The sequence below is a fragment of the Centroberyx affinis genome, unplaced genomic scaffold (assembly GCF_046629955.1).
Source record: "Centroberyx affinis isolate AG114_WGS23_722 - 3 ecotype Tasmania unplaced genomic scaffold, CSIRO-AGI_Caff_v1 ptg006358l_1, whole genome shotgun sequence".
In the NCBI taxonomy this organism is placed as follows: Eukaryota; Metazoa; Chordata; class Actinopteri; order Beryciformes; family Berycidae; genus Centroberyx; species Centroberyx affinis.
The window spans coordinates 64,496-74,961 of NW_027283229.1; the positions used below are offsets into that span (position 1 = coordinate 64,496).

The window sequence follows — 10,466 nt, forward strand, 5'->3', positions numbered from 1 at the left end:
TGTTAGTTAATTACTCACAGTTCGATGATCCACAATGGTTCGGGTGGTCCAGGGGTTTGAACTGAGAATTGTTGGGTTAAGCTATAAACTGCTTTGGCTGACTGTCGTGTCATAAACGAAACCAAAACCCCAAACAAACATTCCCCAAAATAAACGGGCCTTTTTTAAAAGAATCAAAACCAGTGGGGAATAAACAAATTCACCAAACAAAACTAAGATTAAACCAAACAAAATAACCAAAAACGCGGCGGTTGAAGACTGTATCTCTGTGGCGTCTTCCACAGTCCCCCAATTTCAGCACACCTGCCTTAATTAAGGGGCTCCTGAGATGTGAGGTCAGGTGATGTCGTACGCTTGGTTTAGCACCAAAAACTACCACTAGGTGCTGGCAAACTATTTACATTGAAATAATTGAAAACAATAGGAAATTATAAGAGCTTTCTAGAAATGGCTTGAAACAAATGCCTTGCAAGTACCACTGTAGGCCATACATTTTGCACTGGTTCCAGTTCCGTTTTGTATCCCATAGCACACAAGAGTGAGGTGTATTTGTTGAAATGCCTGGTGCACAGGTAGAAAGGTGTAGCTTCAAAATTTTGACACTTGAAGTTAATTGCGTATGCTCTCTCTCTCTTTCTCTCCCCCTCTCTGTCGATGTGTGTCTCTCTCTCTGTGCAGGTCTAGCCTACGTGTGTGAGGGACTGAAAGAACAGAGGAAAGGCCTGGTCACCTTGGTGCTGTGGAACAACCAGCTCACACACAACGGCATGGGCTACCTCGCTGCTGCACTGGTACAGACACACACTGTGGGACAAGACTACCACTGTGCACACAGTTAGAGATACTTTTGTTGTTATCGGAGGTTGAAGAGGAAACCGTGTGTGTGTGTGTGTGTGTGTGTGTGTGTGTGTGTGTGTGTGAGAGAGAGAGAGAGAGAGAGAGAGAGACTGCCCAAGCAGCAAGAATTCAATTTTCTCCTCATTACTGTTTCACAGAAGTAATCAGAATAGAACAACACACTCTGCTGTTCTCTATATGTCCCTTGGCGTTCTCATATCTGCTAATGTTTGGCAGTTTGGCTTGCTTATACACATTATACTGTAGCTCTGTGTCTCTTACACATCACATGTCTCTTTATGGATGGAAAAATGTAGGTTTAAATGCACCTAAAATGCATTAAAGACAGATAGTAATCCAGGTGCACAAGCGATCTCCGATACACAAGTAGTTGCTGGTTTGCTTACAAGTAAAAGCATTGCGATACTGAGGACTAGCTGTTGTCTATGATGATGCTAATAGGGGAAGACAAGCTTTGAAATAACATAAGCACATGCAGCGTTTCAACCTCCTTACTGCCTGGGATATCCTGTTTGGACAAATGAGATTAAATATTTTGCATTAACTACGAAGTTGTTATATGGGTGATTCATATTTGCATATCTGATTCTCTGTGAATAGTTTAGATGTAAATTCAATTTGGATAATCCATAACTGAAGGAGATGCATATTAATGTATGGTGTGAAGGGCACCTATGATGTCTGAATTGATTGGATTTTCCCATGTAGCACCTCACTAATACACCTGACATTTTGTTCAGTCACATCTTGCTCTGTGAATAGATGTGAGCTCAGGCCCAGTTAATGTCTTAGTGCCTCTGTCCGTCTTGGCTTGACTTCACTCTATCAACCACAGCAGAGGAGCCCACTACAGATAATGCGTAGCTGCATTCACTGGTCTTATTCCTGCTGTGGAGTGATGGGCATTATCATCACACTGCCTGCTGTCGTCGGTGGAGCTGAGTTCACGGTTTTTCTTCCTCAGTATCTACAATTAGACAATGACACTGCTGAGTCATAACAGTCCTAGTCAGAGGAAGACATACTGAGAGATATAACTGACTACAGGGCTTCACTTGAATAATACTCCTGTCCATTTTAATATTCAAATGGTTCTTTGGCCTGTGAATAGTATAACAAACAAGTTCTGTGGTGATTGCCTTTTTATAAACATTAGCAAAACATAGCAGTAACAGAAATGAACGAGAGTCACGGGGCGACTGCAGCATGTTTGTAACTCTGGATAAAATTATCTCAATTCATCAAAACTGTTTTAGAAGATAAGATTATAAAGATCACCATGGGGAAATTGGGTAAATAGAAAATGAGTAGGATTTTTCCTGATTGCTGATGTTTGAAAAGCTATTTAGCAGAATTTACCCACACGTTTCATTTTAATCTTGTTCTTAGAAAACTCTATCACAAACAAAATAATTATCATTTAATGGGGGGCAGTGGATGTTAAGATTGGATTTTCTAATTGTGAATATTAAAGGGTCATACAGCTGTAATTTGATTTGTCTTTTTCCTAATATGATTTACTGCTTCAGTCCATCCACATGTCTGTATTGATTCCAGTAGAATTCCAAAGTTCCTCTAATGTGTCTCTGATGCAGGAAACTGTATCCAAGCAAATGTTATTTGTGCCAGCAACAAATCATTGTCGCATTGATAGATAATTCAGGCAGGTGAAAATAAGTTTCTAGTACGTTGAGCTGCAAGGTAAGCTAATTAAATTTCTTAGGAGGAAACAGATGTAGCATAAAGTGTCAGGTGTAAGAGCGAAGTGATAAGAGATTAGGAAGATTGAGTAACAACACTGAAAATATTAAATCTGAGAATAACCTCAGAATAATAGAATAACCTCAACCTCACGTACTGTAACTTGTGGCAATCCACTTGTTTTCAGAAACGCATGATTGTTTTCCGTTAAATTATTTTTGGAATTAAAAAAAATACTGCTTTAGGCGTTTTGTGAATCTTGACACTGAGGTCTTCCAAGAAATATGTCTGATAGTGTTCCCATCACTGGAGCTTGGGTGCAGAACACACAAAAATGACCTGAAGACTCCCTTCACACTGATGTGGCATATCCCATGATTGTCCCGCCTGCTGTTTCATAACCCTGGAGATCTCCACAGTGGGTACTTATATAGCCGGATAACAGTGCAATAACATTGTAATGTGGGACCTTTGTACAATTACCATCAATGTATTTTCAGCTGAACACTCCATTACCCAAGCTTACAAATACCAGCTGTAAAAAGTCACCCTAGCTAATTCTATCTGATTCTAAAACAGTGTGATATTATGACTATTATCAGCTTTTACACTCCCCCACTGCTAATAAAAACACTCGATTTTCAAACAGATATTAAACACACAAATAAATAATCTATTCACCTTCTCACAGCTTTTCATTCTCTGTCGTTTCTCCCTCAGCCATGCACCCAGAGTCTGGAGACTCTGAACTTGGGCCATAACTCAGTGGGGAATGAAGGGGTTCACAAGCTGAAGGATGGCCTGATTGCCAACCGCTCTGTACTCAGGCTGGGCCTGGCCTCCACCAAGCTGTCCTGTGAAGGTGGGACCAACTGTCTGTGTGTGTCTGCTTTAGTGTTTGTGTAGGATTTTTGTTTGCAAAACCTTGACTCCTGCTTCTCTCTCCCATCTGTGCTTCAGGAGCTGTGGCTGTGGCTGAATTCATCGCTGAGAGCCCCAGGCTGCTGCGTCTTGATCTCAGAGAGAATGAGATCAAGACAGGCGGGCTGATGGCTCTGTCCCTCGCCCTAAAAGTCAACACCTCTCTGCTGCGTCTCGACCTGGACCGGGAACCCAAGAAAGAAACTGTGAGAGCGGGGACAAGGGCTGGGGAAGGGGATAGAGGAGAGGGGGTAAAGAAAATTGTCTGTGTAGAGAAAGGTGAAACTGTAGGAAAAAAACAGCAGACTGGAGAAAGGTACTGACTGAAAAGAGATTATAGGAATTGCTTTGATTTAGTTGTGTTTCCTCGGATAGTCTTGTGGTTCAGGTCACTTGTTTTAGACTTATTCTCTTGTCTCTCAGGTGAAGAGCTTCATTGAGACCCAGCGTGCCCTGCTGGCTGAGATCCAGAATGGCTGCAAGAGGAACTTCATCCTGGCTAAAGAGAAGGAGGAAACGGAGCAGAAGATGAGGCAGTCGGCTTCCATGGCCGAAATTGCCACAGAGGACGGAACGAGGGAGGAGGAGGAAGCAGCAGCATCAGAGGAGAAGGGGGAGACAAAGGGGAAAGACGGTGAGGAACAAGGAGGAACAAGAGGCAGTGAAGAACAGACGAGCAGCCAATCAGGAGCGAGTCCTGAGACGGGGGTTCCTCCACTGATCCTGGAGTCCGACTCAGACACTGAGGATGAGGAGGAAGAGGTGGTGCTGTCTAAAGCCCCTTCCGCAGCTAACCTCTCCCCGTGTTCAAACCAGACTGCTCCCCTAGCCCAGACAGGGGTCGCACAGCCCCCCCTCAGTGCCTCACAGACGCCCCCATCCCCATCCGCCTCACCTGCTAGCGGGCCAAGTGTCATTTCAGGAATCACTGTCACTGAATCCCCTGTCCCACCCGGCACCCCTCCTTCCCCAGGACGCTGTATATCTGTCTCCAGTCCGGGGAGGGGCCATAAGATCTTCATGGTAACTCGGGTGGAGAGCCCCCCCGACCAGCAGCAGCTACAGCTCCAGCTCCAGAAGGACAAGGGGCAGACAGGTGCACCTGCGGCAGCACCCAACCAGGACTTGGCCAAGGAGGCCACAAAGAAGCCTGTAGAGGCAAGCACACCCAAAACACAGCAAGCCCAGTTGCTGCCCAGATCCCAGTCTGGCAATGAGGGGACCCAGAGCCTAGCAGACCCCCCCCAACCTCAGACGCCTGCACAAACACAAGTGATAAAGGAGGAAGTGAATGAGAGTTTATCTGTTCTGTCAACAAACTGTAAACCAGCAGAGCAGAGTCCTGTAGCGCCCTCACAGCCCTCGCACACAACTTTGCCCCATACAGAGCCTGCACTAGATAGTACACAGATCCACACACTAGAACCACAGTCTACTGAACCATTTCAACCCACAGAGGACATAACAGCTAGCACCCTACAACCAGAAGAGTCAGACCCGAGTCTACTAGCACCAGCCCTGCCTTCCCATTCCTTACCGGTGCAGGTGGTAACAGCCAGCGATCCACTACAAACACCCCAGCTCACTGAGGAAGTACCAGAGAGTACTAAAGGCATCCAACTAGAGCCTACTGCGGTAGAACAGCAATTTGCCACAGGAAAGAAGGAAGGAAAGCAGGAGGAGAATCAGGGTCTAAAAGAGGAGACACAGGTGATCTCTCCTCTGTCAGATAGCACAGAAGACGAGTGTAAAGAGTCAGAGGAGAAGGAGCTGAGTCAGACCCAGACTAGTATCCCAGCAGTACAAACGCCACAGATAAACACAACGCAGCAGCAGCCGTTGGCATCTGTACTTGCACAGCTACAGAATGAGCTCGCTTCTGCATCGGAGGAGCCCCAGACCGAGTCACTGAACCAAACAAAGGAGCAGACAGAGGCACTTACACAACAAGAGCTGCAGGGGGAACCGGCAAGCCTGTCAGAGAATCAAAGACCCACAGTGAGCGTAACGGAGAACGGGGACGGCCAGCAAAGCCAAGAAGAACCAACACCAAAGTTAGCCAGAGAACCGCAACAAACGGAGCCAGATCAACAGGAATTAGCCCAGCCTGTCCTCACTGTCCAGATCGATCAACAGGCACTTCCTCTGACCCACGGAGAAGCACAGGACCCAAGTCCTCTAGCAGGGGAAGCCTCGAAGAGTCCCGACCCTGAGACCTCCGCCCCCGCCTCGGAAGTGAGTCCTACCTCCCCCTTCCAGGCAGAGGAATCGCCCGACGAGAGCTCTGCGGACGAGGGCGAGTGTTTAGCCGAGGGTCCCGGCAGCGTGGAGGGGGAGGTGGTGGGTTCGGCTCTGCCCAACGGCCTAAAGCCCGAGTTCTCCCTCCATCTTCTGGACGCCGAGAGTCCCAAACCCGGCAGCTGTGTGATGGAACACGGTGAGTCGGGGGGAGGGCTCGCACATCTTTACCGCTTTTAGAGGAGGATTCAAACATACAAAAAATCACATGTGCAGTTGGTTTTGAACATGAGAAGCTTATTTGCCATTGTGTGTGTGTGTGTGTGTGTGTGTGTGTAACTTGTGTAGTGAGTGTGAGCTGCGGACAAGACCTGGAGGAGCTGCTGCTAGACGCCAGTTTGGAGACTGGGAGAGATGCGCCGTGAAGTCTGAAGGTAAACGCAATCCCTCCGTCTGCACATACAGTAGAATATCAAGCAGACATAATTCGTCGTAGACATTAAACAACTAGTTTATGCACAATGGCATTGCACAAACGTAAACTTATCGCTGCTGTTGTGTGAAAACCTGGTATTTCCAAAATGTCAGTGTTTCAAGAACAAAGAAAACAGCCTTGTTTTTAGCATTTTTCAGTTAATCCAAAGAGTTTTTAAAGGGTTTCGTGATCCCAAGAGGTCGGAGAATTTTCTGAACCCGTAGAGAAGCATGTAATCCTTTTAATTAAAGTTAAAACATGAAAATCACCCAAAATTGGATTTGTTCTCTACTGTATTTATAACTAATTCATGTCCTCTCTTCCTTTTCAACAGGGACTGCGAGGACAGGAGAATCGGAGCGCTCAGATAGTCCGTCTGGCTCTTCTACATGACTGGTTGCCCTACAATGTTTTCATCGTTCCTATGAATCTACCGCCAACTCAACCTTCCTATCGAGGACTGAAGACCCGGTGTTTCCCATCTAAGCTTCTATACATAAATAAATACAAGCAAATCTATGAAAAAAAAAAAGACAAAAAAACAGAAAAGGACAATAAACTACTCAAGCTTGGTCACGACGTATAAGGAATTCACTACACCCACACTACATCCACACTACATCCACGCTACATCAACTACTGAAAACCACACTCAAAACACACGCACATCCAGTAAGAGAAAGAGAAAAAAAGAGAAATATAATCGCCCTACTATCACTACATTCTGTCAGTCAGGAAACTTTACAACTCAAAGCAGGTACCTGCGAGGCGGAAAGAAGACAGATTGGGGGGGGAGGGGATATAACACTAACCAAAGACACAGAAAACACAAACCTTTCTCACACCCCCGCTTGCTCTACAGTACGTGTTTGTGTAGATTGTTGACATTTACACTGTAGTTGAAGGGGGAGGGGATTAGTAGGAACTAAGGGTTTTTTTTGCCATTACACACACATATACACACACATACACACACACACACACACACACACACACACACAGACACACACACACACACACACACACAGACATACAACTTAACTGTCACTCTCCTGAGAGAAAAGTGGAGTCGACGGCACACTCAAAGACACAAGTGACAGTCACGGACCCTGCTGAGCGGACCGACTGGCTTTGAATGTGCGGGACGCTTCCTTTTTCAGAGGTTCAAGTAGGTCACCGACAAAGGCTTTTATATCCAAGGAAGCTGAAGGTGTTTGTTAATGTGACTGTATAAGTGTTCATGTTTTATGTCTGTGCCCCCCCCCCCCACACACACACACACACACCCCTTCACACCCCCCAAAACAAAAACTCTGTAAGGGACCTTTGCCAAAGTGACCTCCCCTCTTCTCTGTTCTCTCCACCTCCTCCTTCGTTCACTTTGGCCCCTCAGGAATCAGCAATCCCCTCCAGTCAGTCTCCTCAGATCTGATGCGGAGAAGCCGGAAACTTTCTTCTCTCTCTCTCTCTCTCTCTGTCTCTCTCTCTCTTTCTCTCACCTGCCAAACTGCTCTGTCTCTGTACCGAAACATCTCTGGGTTTGCTTTGAGAGTCACGGTGTCGGTAATTTACTCCCAACTGAACCTTTCTGTAGGGGGGGAACAAAAAAACTACTTCTGTGAATGTTGAGGGGGGGGGGAACAAGATGTCTGCCTTGGTTGAGTTTATGCCGCTCATTACAGCAAGAGTCCTCTTTGTTTTCTCTCTCTCTCTCTCTCTCTCTTCTCCGATTCCCGACACTTTTATCGTAGGCTTACTTTTACAGTTGTTTTGTCCAACCGGTCATTGTTGTGTGAAACTCTTCCAAGAGTATAAAGAAAAGCAGTTCTGTCTCTTTTGTCTTTTCCCCCTCTCTCTCGCTCTTTCCCTCCTCCCATCCCTCGTTTTTTTTTTTTTTCAGTCTTCCACTGGTACTATGTGCCATCTCACTTCACCGCTCCAACTCATGATTAATGTTGCCTTCAATTCAACAGTTTTAGGTTCAATCTCATCTTTGTTTCCATTTTGCTGCTTTGAGAAATCAGTTATTTTGTATTTATTTTATAGCTATATGAGCCTTCTCTTTGTGTGATTTATTTTTCTCCCTTCATCCCCCCCTTCGTTTTATCTTTTCTTTTCCATCGGGGTTTGCTTTTAAAGATTTACCCCCTTTTTGATGTATATTTCAGATTCAAACTAGAGCAAATATTTAGTTGAGAGTTTTTTTTTTTTTTTTGGGGAGAGGGATTTGGAAATAAGATAACAGTGTTGGGCCGGAGGGGTAAATACATGATTGAATGGATGACTATGGCAATAGTGGGGGGTTGCAGTTATGAAAACAAACACAATGAACGTTTTGTTCAGGTAGGGCAGCATATGTTATGGTTCGCATCAAAACCCCTGTTGTGATTTTTAACACTATTCTGCAAGGTTACGCTGCGACCACAAGAGGGCGCAGGGGGTGTTTGGTGTTTTCCTGCAGTAGATGTGAACAGCCAATGGAGAATCTACTCAATGGAGAGCAATATCTCATCTGGAGGACAACACGGTCTGTACAGCAGCATCCCCAGCAACACCGTCAAGGCCCGTCGCCCCGCTGTTACACCACGACGCAGACAGGGGGCGCCGTTCAAATCAAACTGCTATCCAGGATGTTTCTGTAGCAAGGCATTAAAACTCCAAATGAAAAGTCATTTCATTTATGTATGTGAAGAATGCTGGTCTGCCTTGCTCAGAAATGTTCATGAAGCAGATTTTTTTTTTTTTTTTTTTGAATGGGACCCTCCTGCTCTGCGTTCTCATATCCGCCAACAGTTTGTTTTGAGCTGAAATCAACATTGCTGTGCTGCCCCCACTGTTTGTAATGCTTTAATTTTTAGAAATTTTTAATAATTTGTTAACTTAATCGAAATGTGCTGGTAATCACAAAGATATGTATGGCAAAAATTTGTTCCTCTCAAATAAATGCATGTAATGACTAATGATGTGACTGAATGTTTCACTGAAATTACTCGGAATTTGGGAATTCCGCCTTTGAAATGTCTGATCGTTGCACATTTTGCATGGGAAAATGGAAACGATGTCCTGTGTTCAAATCAAGTTTGGTTGGGAGTTTTATCTCGGATATAGCTGGCAACTAATTTTCAGGCTTTATTATCCTACTGTAATTTCTGCAACCACTATGAGAATATTTAATTTGATAACAGAGCAATGTTCTAGACAATGGAGTCACTGCTCCACTGGTGCGATAGAAGTACTGATGAAGGATGAAGAAGTCGCTGTCGGTGCAAAATGACAATCATGTTTTGCTGTAGTTAGATCTTAGGTATAGGGGATGTGGCCAGGTTGCAGTTTTTGAAATTGAGGAGCGGCTTCACACTTCTCACAGGGACCCAAAGCCAAAGCCTGCCACTGAGCGCTGTGTGGAGAGAGGGAGCTTTAATGTCCAGGCATATTTTTATTTTGTTTGCATTGTACTGTGTTAGAAGTTAAACTTGACCTGCCAGTTTTTTTTATTCCCCATCACATCTATGTAATGTCAAGCAGAGATAAATTGTTCAGGCCGATCGGTCTCTATAGGCAGGCAGAGGCTTGACCCCCTCTCTCTCATGAGCCGGACTGAAAACCGATCCGTTGACCAAATGATATGATATGTGCTGGGGAAAGGTGAGGAGGTTCAGCTCTCCTGAAGCGAGGGATGGAGGCAGGGGGTAGAGTACAGGGCGGGAGCTTTATTCTGTATGTATTACTGTAATTCTCCTCTGAAGGAATTCCAGACCGCGCTAATCCACTCCTCCCCTGCTCCAACAATACAAGGGGGGGAGGCTGGGGTGGGCTGGGGTGGGGGACTGCGAGGGTGTGGGGAGAGTCAAAAGATATCATGGTGTGATTTTAATAAGAATCCAACACTTAAAAGAAGGGCCTGACCTACCAGATGCCCCTAATATATCTTGGGGTCTTTTTTCTTTTTGTAAACTAGAGCAGCCGTCTGTCATCTTCTCTCTTTTTTTTCCAGTAGATGCATGCAGTCTTCTTGCTGAATTGATGAGACCAATAAGAGGGGTGGGATTTCCCGAAACACTGTCTAAAGACTCTTTCCTTGTATCCATAAAGTTTGAAAAAATGATGAAATTGTGGGCCGGTGTTGTGTGGCCAGTTCACTTCTGACAGTCAGTGAAAGTCTGTGTGAGCTTGTGATCGAACCGCTGATCATTAGGTTCCTGTTCAAATTCCTTGAAATTGCACAAATACCCCCCCCCCCCCCCCCCCCCCCCCCAACCCGTCCCGCTCCTTC

General features: G+C 45.3%; 1 protein-coding gene across 1 annotated transcript in view; it reads left to right on the forward strand.

Annotated features, from left to right (window-relative positions):
* ppp1r37 (protein phosphatase 1, regulatory subunit 37) overlaps positions 1-9,943 on the forward strand; it is a 44,298-nt gene extending 34,355 nt beyond the window's left edge. Inside the window, exons 8-13 of the mRNA XM_071512581.1 lie at positions 679-791; positions 3,280-3,421; positions 3,520-3,686; positions 3,904-5,917; positions 6,067-6,152; positions 6,528-9,943. Of these exons, the coding sequence (XP_071368682.1) occupies positions 679-791; positions 3,280-3,421; positions 3,520-3,686; positions 3,904-5,917; positions 6,067-6,143 (2,513 nt within the window). The 3' untranslated portion in view covers positions 6,144-6,152; positions 6,528-9,943. The remainder of the gene's footprint in view (positions 1-678; positions 792-3,279; positions 3,422-3,519; positions 3,687-3,903; positions 5,918-6,066; positions 6,153-6,527) is intronic.
* The last annotated feature ends 523 nt before the right edge of the window (positions 9,944-10,466 follow it).